This window comes from Vitis riparia, chromosome 4 (assembly GCF_004353265.1).
Source record: "Vitis riparia cultivar Riparia Gloire de Montpellier isolate 1030 chromosome 4, EGFV_Vit.rip_1.0, whole genome shotgun sequence".
In the NCBI taxonomy this organism is placed as follows: Eukaryota; Viridiplantae; Streptophyta; class Magnoliopsida; order Vitales; family Vitaceae; genus Vitis; species Vitis riparia.
In genome coordinates, this window is record NC_048434.1 from 1,213,993 (window position 1) to 1,232,574 (window position 18,582).

The following is an 18,582-nucleotide window of genomic DNA, read 5'->3' on the forward strand; positions in this document are numbered from 1 at the left end:
AGTCCTTGCCGGGGTTTCAGTTCAAGGAAGAGATGGTGGAGGAGGTCATGCAGGAGCTGTGGAAGGAGATAAGCTCGCCACCGGCTAGAATACCCTCGCCGGATTTTCCGGGGTTCGTCGTTGGAACCAGTAGGGAGAGCTGCGGGGCATCGTTTTCTGACTCAGCGTCGACTGTGATGGCCGGCGTTGAGATGGCTGGTGGTGGTGGTGGCAGTGGAGTAGTGGGGACTTCTTTGGTGGGGCTCACCGGCCGGAGAGCGGGGCGGGCTGCGGCGGGAAAAGGGTCGGCGATGGAGGTGGCGAAGGAGGAGTGTTACGTGCCGGAGTTTGTGGCAGTTGGTGGGGAGAGAATGGACGGCTGTGATGGTCTGGAGTTTGACGATGAGTGGCTGTCGAGAGTCCTGAGTTGGGGCCCACTGGATCTTGATGACTGGACCTGAAGGTTCTCGTACAGTTCAAACCCCTCTCCCGTACAGTTCATACTCTAGGCTTAGGCTTCTAGGGGCTGTTTGGCATCTCTCTCATTTTCCTCTTTTTTCTTTTCTTTTCTTTCCATTTCTCCCTTTGTATCTTTCGTTTTCTTGTCCCACATATGACCAACCGCCCATGAAGAATTCAGTCCCAAAAAAAAAAAAAAAAAAAGTGCTTTTCTCAATTCATCTTATCCCTTCTCATTAAATCCATAATTAAGAATAGTAAACTTCTAAGTTTAATAAAAAAAAATTAATTAAGATTAAATCACTTCCATCACTCTTATCACAAATCAATAATCATTAATTAGTCAATAGTGATATTGTGCAATCACTTTCAACATAATTAGATAGTTCCATACGTATCTTCTACAACCAATTCCATAAAATTACCATTTCTAATCATTCTTGAGCATATCTTTTGTCTAGTCTTTTCCAAGCAAGAAGCCAAAAGTTAGGTTTTTGAGTATGATTTTGTCCAAATATAAAGTGTGACAAATCTTGAATTCAATTAATCTAAAGATGGATGTATATGCTAAGTTTGAAATGTGATTTTTAAGAGAAGATGATTGAGAAACATCAAGATGGGATTAGGTGGGATGTAGAAGAAGAAAAAGGTAGAGAATGGAAATTAATTTTCATATGAATATCGAGTTTTCTTCTTAGTTTTTCATACATTTAACATGAAATGGATGCTTAATTTGTATTTTAATGTCACGTCATTGTATTTGTACCACTTAATATTGTGTGCGTTAAATGCTTGATGTTTTTCCTTTTTAGGGTTCTACTTTTAAGATCTTGAATTAAGGGTATTTCTTAAATCATTTTTCATCTTATTAAAAAAGGACTAATTTCATTTATCTCCTCCTAAAATTTTGATTAAATATATTTTATTCGTATAAATTTAAAATTTCATAAAAATACATGAAAATTAAATATGACAATGGCAGAGGAAGTTTTTGATAAAATTTTAAACCTATAAGAGTGAAATATATTTAATCAAAACCTCAAAGATGGTGACTTGTTAATTTAAGTGTGTGATTTCGTCACTGATTCATATACATCGGATAATTAATTTCTAGTAGATGTTAAAAGCTCTTTTTTATATGAACTTCGTAAATTTATTGTAAAGGATCGACTTTGATGTCACTTGTCCCCACGGATCTTATTTGATAAGCCGACCTTAAGATACGTGAACGACTTGTGCACTACGAACCATCTGCCTTCTGCCCATCTAGAGACATGTAGCCCTAGTTGGGACTTAGGAAATAGAACCCATGGCCTCTAGCACCATCTCACCCGCAGCCCCTAAACTCTGATTTTGGATTTAAGCATCCAAACTTCAATAAGAGAATCTTTACTGTATTTGTCAGCCATTGAAGACAAAATGGCTCTTAGACTTTCCATTTCTCTTAGAGCTACCCATTTTCCACATAAATCGTTGCTTTACCAAACAGAGACTTGGGAGTTCATGACTGAACTATTGGCTATGGTAATGGTACAAAATGTGTAACATTGTTTTGATGATTTGGACCACTATTGGACCCCAGAATCTTATTACCATTTCCAAATTTTCTTGCTTCCCAAACACAAAATAATAGTTGAAAGTTTGAAACCATTCCATTTTGAGAGACTGCAACCTTTTTCTACCACATGGGCCTTTAGGGTTTGGGACCATAGTCATTGCCTTTATTTTTTAGGTCAGGGGTCCTATAAAAAGGAAGCCCTATCTTTGTTGCACAGCCAATGGGTCACTGTTTATTTGCCCTTTTAAGAGCATATAAAGCCACCACTCACCAACTAGCTTCGTAAAACTACTTTTCCCAAAAATATAATGATATGTTTTGTAATTTTTTTTTTAAGAAGAAAATATTTATGTATTGAAAAAGTAATAAGATAATATTACTCTACATAAAGTACTTAAGAATTTCATATATTAATCCTTTTTTTTTTTTTGTTTATCCAAATGATAAGAATTCATAAAATATTAGAAAAAGTATTCATTATTATTTTTAAATAATTTTTGAAGATTGAAATTTGCTAAAAACTTTGGTGTTGGAGAGTAAGTGTATCCCAAGATTGGGCCCCCAAAATTAGCAAATCAGGTTTGGGCCTAAAAATGAAAAGGGCCATGGCTTTTGATAACGAAACCTTTGATCTGGCCCATTTGTATTGTTTTTGTTGGGCTTCTTTTTGGTTGAATAACCTGACGTCCCAAATACAGTCAGCATTCGGGCCCATTAGATAATGCAATGTTTTTCTCTTTTCAAAAAACATAAATATTTGATATATTTTGGCCTCCCTTTTCTTTAAAATATTTTCTTACTTTTTAAAGATTTAAAATATTCTTTTCATACAGACGATCAATTTTACAATGAAAATAATTCAAAAGTAATATTTTTATTTTAAAAATTAATGTAATTTAAAATTTATTTTATTTTTTGATGTCACATTTTTTTCTTTGGTGCCGTTTGAATTTTTTTTTTTTTTTGAAACTTGTTATATAAATTGCTTGAATTACTTTTTCAACACCATTAAGGGTAATCGAGAAGTAAGTTACATGTGTATTGAATAGATAATTCAAATAGTTTATATATTTGGATTCACAAAAAATTACATAAATAGTCTACTAAATCTAATAAAAATACACAATTTTACCTAAGCTGAATGCTAATGCTAAGGGTTTTATATTAGTCAATATCTATATACTCTTTTTTCACATTCAATGATGTAACACTTTGTACTCTTGAGTGGATAATCTTAACATTGGAGTAAGTGATTTGATGTGCTATGTCCTTCTATTGAAATGACTTGCAATACGGTCTTGAAAGATCTTGAAATGCTAGGTCACAATATCCAATTTTTTGTTGGAATGTCTAGATTACTCTATTTCAAACCTTAAATCATTGGGGTACATGTAAGATTATCCTAAGGATATTTAGATGTATGTAATAGAAGCATTTGAAATAATGAATCTTAAATCCAGGTGCTTAGAAAATAATACTTATGATTTAAATGTTTCTAAATCAATTCTAAGTGATGAAGAGGGCAATGCAAATCTCAAATACTTCGTGATCTTTTACCCAATGACTCATTTTTGGACCCTGGCACATAAGGATGGTGGAATCTTTTCTGTAAGGATGAAGACTAAGGTTCTCTCTCTCTGGAAGACTAAATAACAAATGTTGCAAGTACTTGATCCTTAAGGGGGTTTTATATAGTTTTTTTTGTAGGCTTAAGTGACTTGACTCAATCTTAGGCTTAGGTCACTCAATCTAATCCACTAAGTCTTAATTAATTAATTACCCTTATTGGAATTTAATTAATTAATTTGTTAAATCTAAAAAAACATTTCTTAAGCTCTTATGCAACTTTGCATATGTATTAAAATGTCATTGTTTATACATATGAATAAAGAACCTAACTATTTCTCAAATAATGTGTCACCAAGGAATATGAGCTCAAGTGAGGATCACTTAAACCCGAAGAAAAAATAATGGCTCCCTCATAATCAAATTTTGAAGTTAACTTAACATCCCACTATAGAGAATTTATTATACTTTAGTATCCTATGATATTAAATTAGGATGCTAAACTCAAGTTCATGACCTGCTAACAATTGTATGCAAACTCCCTCTGAATTTATGTTTATAATCTAATGAAACGAATACTATTAACTTCTCAAGATTACTTCTACCATTCTTGAGTCTAAGATCTTTTTGTTTTGTGATTAATTGATATACTCTAACGGGTATATGTCAAATTCCATTTAAGGAATTATTTTAACCACATATTGCATGATCACAAGTCATTAAGATCATCAAATGAGACATACTATTTCAAACCCATGATATATCTCATGGTGTTGAGAAATATATGACTATTTTAGGGTTTTACTTGTGGGTTAAAGCTACTGAAAATCTTAATACTAGCTCAATATTCTTTTAAAGCTAGGAATTCATGCAACAAAGTAACTTGGTGAAGTCATAACTATTTGATAGCAAATTTCATAATTCAATGTAAGTCATGTCTTGTGAAACCATACACATTAGTGCACTCACCATAAAAACCCTATCTCAATGGCTAAAACAAGTCATCTATTCAATTGGGAGGTAGTGTATTAAACCTATTAAAAAAATTTGGCTAATCCAACCTAAGGTAATCACTCTAAAGAGAGAAGAGAGGGGAGGAGGGGGAGGGGGGGTTGATGGTCTCTTTTTGCAAATTTAATTTATGAGAATGTAAGAGATAATTACATGCACATATATAATAAAACAATATAAAGACAATGGTATATAAAGTAAAAAAGTATGGCAGAGAGAATGCAAACACAAGATTTTTATAATGGTTTGGCGTAACCTGACCTATGTCCACTCTTCTCTAACTTCAATCTCAAGCTTGAGGTTCCACTAATTTAAGGTTTTCAAATCAAACCTTTAAGCAATATGATTGGATTATGGTTCTAATACACTTTCTTGGACTTTTGGCTTTAAGTACATTTTACAATCCTTAAGAGATACTTCATTCTTGAACAACCCCTCAAGTGATACCACACACTTGAGAATCCCTAAGTGATATCTCACACTTAAATTTTTCTTTTCAAAGATTTACAAATAATTTCACAAAATCTTAGTACAAAACTTTAGGCTCAAATGTATAAGAAAAATTATGATTGAATGGTGTACTAATGATATGCAAGTTTTAAAACAATGACGTACTCGAAAACACTTTTTCAAGGCTCAAATATATTCAAGAAATGTTTAGGAATGTTAAGTTCTTGAAATAATGAAGATTGTTACCTTTTTATAGAGGAAAATGACTAAACTAGCCATTGGGGGTTAGACCGGTTGAGTTGGGGGTCAATTGGTTGACTACCCGTAAGCATTTAATGCTTGATAGGTGATCGTTGGACCTTGATCGCCCCTTGATTGGTCCTCGACTGGTTGAACAAGTGTTCTGGAAGAGAGATAAGGTTTTTGCACTCTTTGATCGTTTGAGTTGAATAGGTTGATCGATTCCTCATCCAGTTCAACCAGTTGAGTCGTTTTTTATTCAACAATCATAATTTTCAACTTAAAACTTTTTAAACAAGATTGGAAAATATTTAACACAAGATTTTAGTTGAAAACATAAAATCATCTAATTTTAAAAGATTTAAAACAAAATAACTCTTGGATGATTTTTCGTGCATGAATAAAAAATGTAATGTATTAAAACCTAGTGCACTAACAACTTTACAAAGAGATCCTATGAAGTTTAGGTATTGAAAACACTTCTCTTCAAGGTTTTTTTTTTCTTATTGATTTCCCTTTGACTTGATTTTGTCTTTGTAATTGTCACTTTGGAAATTTTCTTGCCTAATCACACTTGAAATATAATCAATAGTTCCAAACTTTGTTTTGTTATTATCAAAATCGAGATTAGCCAAACCCTAGTTTCATACGACTTTTGATAGATTACCTAAATCTGTGAACTAGTTGTGAACGAGTTATTAACTTGCAAAGAACCCATGACTTAGATCTTCTGTATGACTTTTAATGTACTCAAGTTATGTACAATGCAAATGAAGCAAACATGAATGAACAACATAAATATTACATAAATAGGAAAAATGTGAAAGAAGAACCAAAATCATTAATGAAATTCATTTATAATTATATTATGTCATACTTTTAGGGGCTTTATTTCATCAATGCTGATTTTCTTTCCTTAGTTTCCAAAGCCTATTCTGCATCACAAAACTCTATAAGATCTAAACTACTTGACTTTATGAGATGAAGATCCTGATTAAGACACCTCTCAAGTATCTAAAAATCTTCTTAACTATTTTCTAGTGTGACTTAAGAGACTTCTACATAAATTGATAGACTTTGTTCCTATTGAAGGCTAGTTTAAACCTATTGATGTCACATATTGTAAAGTCCCTTGAATGTTTTTACACAACTAAACTAAGTCCACATATCATAAAGACACTGGCACTTCTAACAAATGGTATTTTAGCTTTGCATTGTGTTAGCCCAAGGGTTCTCCTAATCGGGTTTTGATGATAACAAACCATGATTAAGTGACTAATTGGTTTAATGATTAAGAATCTCAGGCATAAACTCGAAAATTCATCAAAGGACCAAATGGATACAAGATCGAGACGCTTGGAAGACTTGTGATCATAGGAAACTAATGTAAGATGAATGCATGAGTTCACTTAGGATTTTCATACGTTTCATGCAACTTAGAAAACTCGATTTATTTTTTAAAACTTCGATTTCATTAAAACCCGAGTTTTTAACTAATGTACCTTAGACAAAATGTTTTATAATTGGCTTAATAATTCACCTAAAGGTATTGCCTAAGTGTTAGAAAAGAAAAGAATTAAAAAAAATAGGTTTTCGAGGCCAAAAAGGCTCAACCGGTCGAGGCTATGGCCAACCGACTCAACCAGTTGAGGAACTGGTCGACCGGTTGACCTCGTTCGGTTGAGAACCGGTCAAGGCAATGGTAACCTATCAAGCATTAAATGCTTTAACGGCTAGTGAACCGGTCGACCCCTAACTCGATCGGACGATGTTATCTTTTGCTATTTTTGACTCCCGAACTTAGAAACCTATAAATTGAGAACTCCACTTCATTTATTGACAAGAGAACACTTGCATTCAATAATATACCTACCTGTTCTTGATCAAAAAGCTTTCATTTCCTTCATAGTGCATTAAATAATCACTTGCATATCCTTTAGTGCACTCTTGTGTGTCATCCTAGCTTTGTCTTGTATTTGAGCTATCCTTAAGCTAGATTGAGGGATTATTTCTTGTAAAAATCTAAGTGTTAAAGTCTTCAAGAGGTTTGAATCTTGAAGAGATTGTGTAAGAGCCCATTGGAGCCGGAATCCAAGTGTAAGAAGATTGGAAACTTGGCTGAAGCTTCAAGTTAGTGGAATCCTCACTCGGTTAGGAGATTGAGGAGAGTGGACATAAGCAAGAAAGTTTTGAACCACTATAAACCCGAGTTTGAATTCGCTAACTCTATTTCTTTATTTTACTTATATTGTGTTTGAATTTGTTGTGATTGAAAAGATTTTAAAAACCCAATTCACCCCCTTCCCCCCTCCTTTTTGGCGTTTTTCTTAATTAAGCATAGCCTTTGTTTTCTCACATTGCAAATTAGTTATGTACTTAGTCTAAAACAAATATAAACCTTCTATAGTGCACTTTACTTGAATTCCCAAGAAGTAATCAATGAGTTCTAAATCCTTTAGGCCATGTTTGGCATGAGGGAATAAAGAATGAGAATTAACATCTCATTTGTTCTCTCGTCCATTCTTATGTTTGAATAACTAAAATGACAATGGGAATAAAATAAAAAATGATCCTCATAGAAATGAAATCTCACTCATAAGTGAGATTTTAATTGATCTCCAATATGAGATTTTTTTATTCTTTCAATGCAAGAAACGATATGGAACATGTTTAAATTATTATTTTATCTCCTCATTTCCATTAGATTTGTATGGCTTTTTATGAATAATTTTTTATATTCAATAAATATTATTTTCCTTATTTTAGTATTTAACAAAAGAAATCTTTTAAAATGAAAATGAAAATTTGTTTTAAACTTTAGTGAGGGTATTATTGTCAATTTAATTTATTTTCCATTCACATCCAATTGTTACCAAATATTCCAGTGGAAATAAATAATCATTCTAGAATTACATTCCTAGGTGTATTCAATCATAAAATTTGGAATCACCAAATTCATTCCTATTCAAGAAAAAATTGAAATGAAAATAAAATATTCATTCTTATTTCTCATTCATATGTACCAAACATGGTATTAAAGCAAATTGCTTATTCAACTTTGTTATCAAACTTTGCACTTATGCATCACTGCATCCTATAATTATAATATCATTGACATAAACAAGATAGGATAAAAGTAGCATGTTGAGCAATGATTCTAACAAATAAAGATTGATCCAATCTAGTTGATTTGAAACGTAGCATGATGAGGATCATGTGAAGCTTTTCAAACCAAGCTCTTAAAGCGTGTTTCAAACCCATATAGTGACTTATGCAAACGACATGCTTACGCTGAATGCTCTGGATCTTGAAAATCACGTGGTTGCTCCATAAATACTTCCTATTACAAACCTCCAATGAGAAATGCATTGTTAATGTCCAACTATCTCATTGACCAACTTCTTGTTAAAGCAATTATGAAAATTAGTTTGATGTTGACTTTACAATGGGGCTAAAAGTTTCATTAAAGTCAAAGCTAGCAACTTGACGACACCCTTTAGCCACAAGCAAAACCTTGTATTTATGAATTGTATTACATGAGTTTTCTTAACCATATCTTTGAAAATCTATTTGTAGTCTATCACTTTTCTCCCTATAGGGTAAGTTAACAAGTGACAAAGTCCCATTTCTCACGAGAGCAAGATATTAATCTCTAATAGTAGTTTGTCAATGCTCATTTTGTAACGTTTCCTCAATAGATTTTGGTTCTCAAGCAACTATGAGAACTTTTAGCTTGAAAATATCGTCGTTTAACTTGGTTACTATGTTGTGAGTATTACCAAACTATGATTTGTTTGTATAGGAAAGAGCTAAAACAAGTTCATCATACTAACAATAGGTACTATAGATTCAATATGCTAATTAGTAACATTTTCATATGGAATAGGTAGTTCAAATAAGGCCTATTTGTGATACATTTGGTGGATAACCTAAAAAAGAAGGAATATAAGAGGTTTGAGAAGGATATGATGATAAAGAAAAAGTAGTGAAGATAGTTGAGTGGACACATCAAACTAGGAAAATGAATATGAAGTGAGACTACTTGCTATGTGTATTTTCTTGACAAAGAAAAAGGAATGCTCATCAAATATTATATAAGAGATAAAATTTTTACCAAAATCAGTTAGACATTTATAATCCTTATAATTCAAACTATATTTAATAAAAGTGCACTTAATAGAATGAAAATCTAGTTTATAATAATTGTAAGGTTTATTAATGTTTGGATAACAAAGACATCTAAACATTTAAATGCTTTATTCTCGACTATGGTATGAAAAGAAGACTTTTGAGAGAAACTTATTGTGATATCTAGGGGTTGACAATCTATTGAATAGAAAAACAAAAGCACTAAATGTCTCGTCCTAATATTTTAAAGGATGGACCAATAATATATATCAAGTACTTTACACTAAAGTTACAATAATTCAAAATACAATTACAAGAGAGAGATCAGAGAAATAGATCACGAGGCCTCAAATATTGAAGGAGTTAGATATTGGGATGACAATGCATATCAAATGTCAAAATCCTATTAATTTATCAACTTATGGAAAGATAATTTAATTCATCTCTTGAAAAATCAAATCCTAATATTATGTTTAATTATGAATTTAATCCAAAATTTAAATTATTAAATATTATTTTATTTAATTTTTTTAGGACATCATCTAGTAATACTATTTGATTTTTTTATTTTTCTTTTTAAGTTTCATTGAAACCACTTGATATTGAGGTAGGGAAGAGGAGAGAGAGAGAGAGAGAGAGAGAGAGAGAGAGAGAGAGAGAGAGAGAGAGAGAGAGAGAGAGAGAGAGAGAGAGAGAGAGAGAGAGAGAGAGAGAGAGAGAGAGAGAGAGAGAGAGAGAGAGAGAGAGATTGGGGGACCCTCAGCCATTGAAGGACAATGTCATTTAGCTAAAACTTGAAGGCCCCCCAAGGTTCAGGTGACTAAAATTTGAATATTAGGACACACTATGCTCCATGTTGTGTTGTGTCAATGTCCCTTTCATCATTAATCTTATAGGAAACACGGGCAACAGCTGTGTCTCTCAACTTGCCTACGTTGCATACCTCTTCATCTTTAATTTCAATGATCATCAAATTTTATGCCCATTTATCTAGTCAACCGATATTTATCTATATTTTTATGAGTTGACGTGGAAAATATTTGCTTGGGTGGTGTGAAATTCAGGAGCTTTCTGAGTCATTCATTGTTGTTTTAAGGGATTAAATCATTTGTTTGGTTCTTTTCTGAATGGTTTAGTAAAGGGGATATGTGATTTCTAGAGGTCCACTTTGATTAGATAAGGCATAGACCAATGGGAGTTGCATTAATATCTATGGATAATTGTCTCCTATATATGGTTGCCATCGCTTTGAATTTGATCACCAAAACCTTGATTTTCTTCTTGTTGATCAGTGAACAAGGGTTAGAAGTTATGTTTATTAAAAAAAAAAAACATCATAAGTACTGTTTTTCTAATAATATTAATTAATTTTTTAAAATTTAAAAATCATTTCGTGAATTTTGTTAAAAATTTAATTTTTTTAAAAAATATTTTTTAAATTAAAAATGTTTTTTAAAATCACTATCAAATGAACTCTTATAATACATTTGGGAGTGATTCTATAAAGTGTTTCTAACATATTTAATACTTGAATAATGAAAATTTTCAAGTATTAAAAATACTTTCTAAAATCACTATCATACGGACTCTTAGTCTATTTGATTGACATTAATATTAACCTGAAAAATTTTAACATGAATCCTAATTTTTTATTTTTTTATAAAATCAAAGGTTATTTTTTATAGTCATTCATTAAATGTAGCACTTTAGCGAGTTTTGGGTTAGATGGGTCCTTTTGGCCACTAAAACATAAATTTTTTAGCTTTATGTTTAAATTATTATTATATTTTTTTGAAAAAAGAAAATTAATCTTTAACCTACAATTTGTTTTACTTGATTTTAAATAGAATTTAAGATTAAACAATACTCAAGAGTGTTAAAGATTAAGTATTTTATTTTTTCAATATTTTATTTTTAATAAGTATTAAGAAGTAAAGAAAAACTAATAAATTATTTTTAATATTAAAAAAAGTAGTTAAAATATTTTGAATTTTCTATTTAATAAAAAATTTAAAAATAAATAATAAATTAATAGAAAATAAAAAAACGAACCATTTGAAATTTTAAAACAAGTTGCTTTCATCAAAAAAGTTAAAAAATAAAATAAACAACACTTATCTCTAGAAACTATAACTTTAATACAAATTTAGACGTATTTTGAAATTACAATCTTAATACCAATTTAGAGAAGTAGTGTTTTAAAAATGTGATTAATATAAATTCAAAGCCCACCTTTTAAAGCTATCATCTCTAAATTTTAAAAACCAGATTTTACTTTAAACAATCGTTTGGATCACATCCAAAACTTATATTTTGTGGGGGTAAAGGGCAATTTGACCCAAAATTCTAGTTTAGCAGCAAATGACCATAGAATAGAATCAAGAACTATGTACCATTTCAATGTGAAAAGTTTCACGGTTGAAGCCTCTTTAATTCTTTGTTTGGATGATCTGAATCTGGGTTGTGTGTATATGGAGAGAAGAAAAGTGTTGCAGATGGGGGAGAGGAGCGTGGAGCCTTATCCAAGCATGGGCAGAGGGATATATATTCCAACATTGTGACAGGCATGATGAAACACTACTCTAGTAGAAGACAGGACACAACTTGGGGAAACCATTAATGGAGCCCAAGATTGATCTTGATTTTGGTCATCTACTTTCTGGCTTCAATGGGAAGGTTTATCACGTGGGGATCATCCAAAATTAGCTGCATAAATATGATGAATATTTTGAAAACACAAAAAATAAGTTTTAAGTACATTAATTTTTGAAATATATTTTTATTTTTAAAAGATGTTGAAAACTGTTTTTAAAAATTATTCTCGAAAATATTATCCAACGGCTGTGCAAATGTGGGAAACCAATTGGATTGGATCCAAGGGAGTGAGACTGGGAGTTGGAAGTAATCATTGCTTGCTCATGCATGTGATTGTGATCGGAAAGTACTCACCCTGAGTTTTGTAAATGGAAGAAGCAAGCAAATTCTACCATCATTCAACATGATTGGTTCTATCTTGTAGCTTAATTTGGAAAACTCTACCATGTATGAAAAGCAAATCTAATCTAATTGATGGTCCTATGTATACATATTTGACTCGAGGTAGCCAGATGAAAGAGCTTTTGGTTGTATTTCTTTGTTTGGTTAGGGGGGAAATTTTATCAAAAAATGAAGGGAAAAAAGAAGACAAGGAAAGGGAAAAGAGAGATGGGTAGCCTGTTTTTCAACTGAGAATGAATGGTAAAAGAGAAAAAATTCAGAAGATTGATGGGAAAAGGTGTGGGGACTAAAAGTGGGCCTATAAGTATCACTGTCCTTTGCCTGCACAGGCATTAGATGCCTTTTGGCAATACTAAGGAGTAAAAGATGCTCCCATGCAACCCTCTTCTCCCTCACTCCTCATCTCCCTCAGTCATCCCCAACCCCCCCCCCCCCCCTACCACTCCAAACTGAGAACAATTCAAACTTTATATATACCTAGCCCAATTATAACAATGAACCTAAACCAAATCATTTTTTCCTCGATTTGAGCCAATCCTTGTATGTCCATTAGGTTTTTAATTAGCTTGATTTACATTGTTGATCCATTTTTTTTAACAAAATAAAACTAACCATCTGTTGTCTCTCCTTACTTTAAACAATATTTTTTATTGATAGATTACGAAGGCAATTGATATTCTAGCTAACGGTATTATAATAAACCCAATTCAAATCATTTTTTATTTTGATTCAAGCCGATCTAATTATTACCCATTAAGTTTTTAGTTACTTGATATGTATTATCATAGTCCATTTTTTAACAAAATCAGATTGGCGTCATCACAATGAACTCAACCCAAATCCATTTTGTGTGATTCGAGTTGGTCCAAGTGATACCCAATAAGTTTTTAGTTAGCTTGATATATATTGTTGATATGAACGGCCATCAGAAGATCTTGATATTTTACAGCATACTGTCCAAATATAGGAGCCTAGGACCAACTCAATTGCGCTTGGCTAGTGTGTAGTGCATTGATGACTTTGGATCAATGATTGTGGGGACGAAGGAGAGCATGTGATGTGTAGATTAGATCAACCTCAATGCAATAAGAGAACAGCATATACTGATCTGTACATATTTATTGAATTTGAACTTGTATGAGCTAGAAGGGTGGAAATTTTTTTATTGCAGATAGGGTTTTTGTCATACTGGGGTCGAGTAGTAGCATTCCGCACCTCCTTTTGGTTTGTCCTTTTAACTTGTTTGTTTGGGTGACATGAAGTCACGTGAATGGCTTTAAGGCCTCACCCTTGCACCCCTCTCTCCCAGTCCCAGTCTTCCTTGGACCCTTTGCCTCTATTAATTAGGCCTTTAGCCTTGTTTTTCACCTTTAGGAGACATCATCGATCCCTCTCTCTTCTGATCTCACCATGACTCCAGTTTTTCTGAACACTGCATCATCTTCTCCTTTTCCTGCTCTGGAGCTTAAAGAAGATCATCAACACTTCCAGCTCCTTTTTAGTACAAACCCACCATCATACCAAGCTTCTTCCTCTCACCCATGTCCTAGTTTCTTCAACTCAAGTACTCAATCTCAGAGAGGAGATCATAGCCCTAGAGACCCCCAACAGCATGAAGATAAGGTAAGAACATATGAATTCATTACTAGAGTGAAATTCAACCTTGTTTTCTGATCTGATATATAGTTTTTTTTTTCTGTTCTTTTTTTTTTTTTTATCTGATATATACATATTGATCCTTTTTTTCTTGATCTTAGGATGATAAGTACATTTCCCATGGAGGATGTGGTGAAAGCCAAGTATTCTCATCTTCTTCACTCCTGCAGCCCATGGCGGATGACAATAAGAGCAGCCACAAATTATCGGTTTTTAAGAAGGAAGAAGGAGATGAAGGTAATAAAAGTACTGAGAAATGGATGTCTTCAAAGATGAGGCTGATGAGAAAAATGATGAACTCGGATTGCACTACAGCGAAAATCGAGCGGAAGGTTGAAGATCATCAGCAGTGGGACAATATTAATGAGATCAACTCTTCCAACAATACTAGTAATATCCCAATTAGAGTCTGCAGTGATTGTAACACAACCAAAACCCCTCTTTGGAGGAGTGGTCCTAGAGGTCCCAAGGTTATATACTTGCCTTCTATTTCTTTCTGTGTTAATTGGTTTGTACAGTACTTAAAGATCTCCATTAACAACATCTTGATCTTCATTACTTGGCATGGCGATGCAGTCACTTTGCAATGCCTGTGGAATTAGGCAAAGGAAGGCGAGACGAGCCATGGCAGCAGCGGCAGCAGCAGCAGCGAATGGCACAGCTGTTGGGACCGAGACATCGCCTATGAAGATGAAGCTGCCCAACAAGGAAAAGAAGATGCATACAAGCAATGTAGGGCAACAGAAGAAGCTCTGCAAGCCCCCTTGTCCTCCTCCCACCGAGAAGAAGCTTTGCTTCGAAGATTTCACTTCGAGTATTTGCAAGAACTCAGGTTTTAGACGAGTGTTCCCTCGGGATGAAGAAGAAGCCGCGATCCTCCTAATGGCCTTATCTTGTGACCTTGTTTACAGTTGATTAATTGACATTTCGGCTCCCCACTTCCCATTTTTTTCTTTGGATTATGATTAAGGTTTTGTCTGTGTACGAGAGTGAGTTGATCATTTGCTTCACCATAGCTGATCTCCAAATAAATATCATAGAGTATCCGTCTTAGGCTTCAAATAAAGCCCCCTTTTGCTGTAATATCTTTTTCTGCTTTACCCGAAATAATAGGGTTTTTTTTGTTTTCTTCAAATATGTGATGGATGGAGTTTGATCTTCAAACAAAATAACGACTCCCTCCCAATGTGGGATTTGTGTCCCATGCGTTTGGGAGGTAAAGAGACAGACATCGTTACCGGATGAACAAACAAAAGCTGACATCGGGTAATGAACCCTTCCAATCCAATGTGGGATTTGTAACCCATGGGATTAAGAGGTAAAGAGACAGACACCCCTCACGGTCAAACAAACAAAGGCCCATATCGGGGTTGGGATGCTCTAATTCCATTTGGAATGATCCAGTATAGATATTGTTCGTACTGAAACTAAAAGATGCTCACGGCTTTATGAGTCTACATAGTTAAAAAGGGTCATACATGTGTAGAGCCAACAACATATTTCACTCCCTAGTCATGGAATTGAAACCGAGGCCTGCTGCATTAGTACTGGTACCCACTGCACAGACCGTGAACCAGTTCATTATCAGGGTCAAGACAGGCAGTAGTACTATTAACACATGTAAATTATGTGTTATTTGTAGTTTAGGAAGAATGCCCAAATTCAAGGACCATAGTACTGAAGGAGCTACATGGGAATTCTGTGCTCTTATAAAGAAAACTGCAAGTCAATGGCTAAAATTAATGCATTGGACATTAGTAGCCGAGAAGAAGATGGGAATTAATTAGTAGATTGAAACCCAGTTTTGAATTGTGGTGATGTGTAGGTTCTGACATGAAATTTGAACAAATGAAAAGGAGTTGCCATCTTCCAATGATCTGTAATTAAGTTGATAGCAAGCTGGACGTACAGCTTACAAGAAAACATCACATTATTAATTGGATCAGTGATTGTGCCATGCCTATATGTCAAAGATTACCAACAGAATCTTGAACTAAAATGGAAGGGTCATCTGTGATTTCTGTCTATGGATATATTATGTTTGGTTCTTCCAGCTCCAGCCCAGAGTTTTGAATTGCAGAATCTTCATACTGATGGTAGAACTTAGAAGTAGGACAAGATGGTGTAGTTTGTATAGGGATTTTCCTGGGAAACGAACAGGCCCTCAAAATTGCTTTCATGTCTTAGAAAGTTGAAACAGTGTTGATGCCCATGGTTGTCATGATTCAGTCTGATGACCCAACAAATTAAAGTAAATGTTGATGTATTCCAAATGATCAAGATCCATCATGTTGTGCAAAAATTGTATATGCATGATGGTTGCTGGGGAATTATTGGAAATGGGCCATGGACTTTTCGCGAGGGATGTGTATGAGTATTGCCAATGATTTAGGGCTTCCATGGCTCAAAAGGGAAACACAGGGTTTCATGTGGGTGGAAAAGGAATTGCTATGATCTTAAACGTTGGTACAACATTGAATTTGGGAGGTATTAAAGCTGATTTTATTATTTAAATTCCGAAAATGGTTTAGGATTTAAGGTGCTAAGTGTTTTTTATTTTTATTTTTGTTTTTATAATTGAGGAACATTTCATGGTCAAGTCTTTAAGACTCTTCATGGAAACCCAATCTCGGGTGTTGATCGTCCCGTAACAACCAATATCAGATAAATTCAAGTATTTACCCTAAATTATTTAAATTTATGATGTTTATTATTTAAATTCTTACTATACTTTTTGTATAAGATATTTTACTTTAATACAAAAAAAAATTATTTTAAAAACAAAAATAGGATTGGATCTAAACCAACAATAAATTATTGATTATGATAAACATGTGTGAAAGCCAGAATAAGGATATTAAAATAGTAATTATGATAAATATTTATAAACTATTTCTATAATATTAATTATAATTCTTAGTGTTTCAATTTTAATCTTTTTTAAATGAATTCTCTCATTCTTCTATTTTAACAAAATTCAAGTAAATATATTTATAGAAATAATTTTTTTTCTCTAGTAAAAATAGACGAGAAAGAGAAAAATATGTAAATAAATTGTAAAAGAAAATTATTTGGAGACATAATACATAACTTAAAATAAAAGATCATAATTCTTGAAAAGTCACTTTTGAAATACTATAGTTTACCCACCCCTCAAACTATACATAAACAATCTAATTACTAATATTAAAAACTTTAAGCTTTGGGACAATTTATAATGCAATAATAAGGATTGCATGTGATGACAATATGCTATTTCATACTAGATTATTTTTGTATTTATTTTGTGGGAACACGAGGTTGTTATAATGTATCTATTAAAAAATAAATTTTGATTGACTCAATTTTGTAGCTTTGGAAGACTCGAGAAAGAAAGGCAAGTTGTGGGTGAAGGTTCTTTTAATCAACTTTAAGAGCGCATGAAATAACAATGAGTGCAATTCAATCAACAAATGCATGCCTTGATGTAGAAAAATGAAATTTTAGTAAAAGGATAACAAAGAGTCTATTAAGGTTAGGCTAAGAATGAGGTGCTCTCTATCGTCATTGACTATTTCTATGCCTCTTACTAGGTAGATAAACTCACATTTGTCTTTAAAGATAAGTCTATAAGAAATGAGATTATTCAATATTTTAAAGATTGAGGTCTTTTAAAAATGCATTTAGAAAAATTGAAGGCTCGAAAGAATGTTCATTAGCTATTGAGCAAAATAATACATAACCTAATTAGTGGCCCATTTTCTTCACATATTCTAGAAATAGAGGTGTCATATGGATTTATATTTCCAAAAGTTCTAAATTTACAATGGTATTGGAAACTCGATCGATCATTTGATGTATTAGTGTTACTTGATAGTTTTGGTGCACGACAATGATGTAATACTATGTAGAGCTTTTTTGATAAGTTTATAGGACTTGTGCTAGTATGATTTCACAACTTCCCTAGTGTGACTATAACTTTATTTTCCAATTTGTGTATAGTATTTGTTTCGTAGTACATGTGCTCTTCTTAAAAGAGAAGAGATGTGTATTCTTTATTTAAGATTTGAATGGCAAAAAGGAAAAAGGTTGAGAGAATATGTTTGACATTTTAGTGTTGGATTAGTCTATGTGGAGTTTGATGATGATTCAATTGCTCAAATAGCATTTAAATGGAGACTTCCCATAACTCTAATTTGTACAAATCCAACAACCTTAGATAGGAGACCTATTATTTTACTCTCGAGAGAAGAATGAAATTTCTCAACCTTATTATGACAACTCATCACTATGTTAATTGTCAATTATATAGTTCAACATAATTTAATAGACCCTAATATTTCGACTGATTTGTTATTTCTCTTAATTGTAAAAGCATATAAATGAAGTCTTTCATTTCCACCACTAGTCTTTTTTTAGCGATGTGTATTAATGACATTATTGAGTCATTTTTAGAGATGATTTAATACATATCAAAGTATGGAATTAAAAACAAAATCATTTTAAAAAACAATTCTTTAAGAATTTGTTTTTAAAATATGTTTTCTACAACAATTTTA

The 18,582-nt window shown here is 32.8% G+C and overlaps 1 protein-coding gene across 1 annotated transcript; it reads left to right on the forward strand.

Moving 5' to 3' along the window:
• Nucleotides 1-13,694: 13,694 nt before the first annotated feature.
• LOC117912358 (putative GATA transcription factor 22) lies at nucleotides 13,695-15,179 on the forward strand. Its single transcript, XM_034826912.1, has 3 exons — nucleotides 13,695-14,011; nucleotides 14,146-14,514; nucleotides 14,621-15,179. Exons 1-3 carry the CDS (start codon nucleotides 13,799-13,801, stop codon nucleotides 14,957-14,959), a joined length of 921 nt encoding a protein of 306 aa, XP_034682803.1. The 5' UTR covers nucleotides 13,695-13,798; the 3' UTR covers nucleotides 14,960-15,179.
• Nucleotides 15,180-18,582: the final 3,403 nt, after the last annotated feature.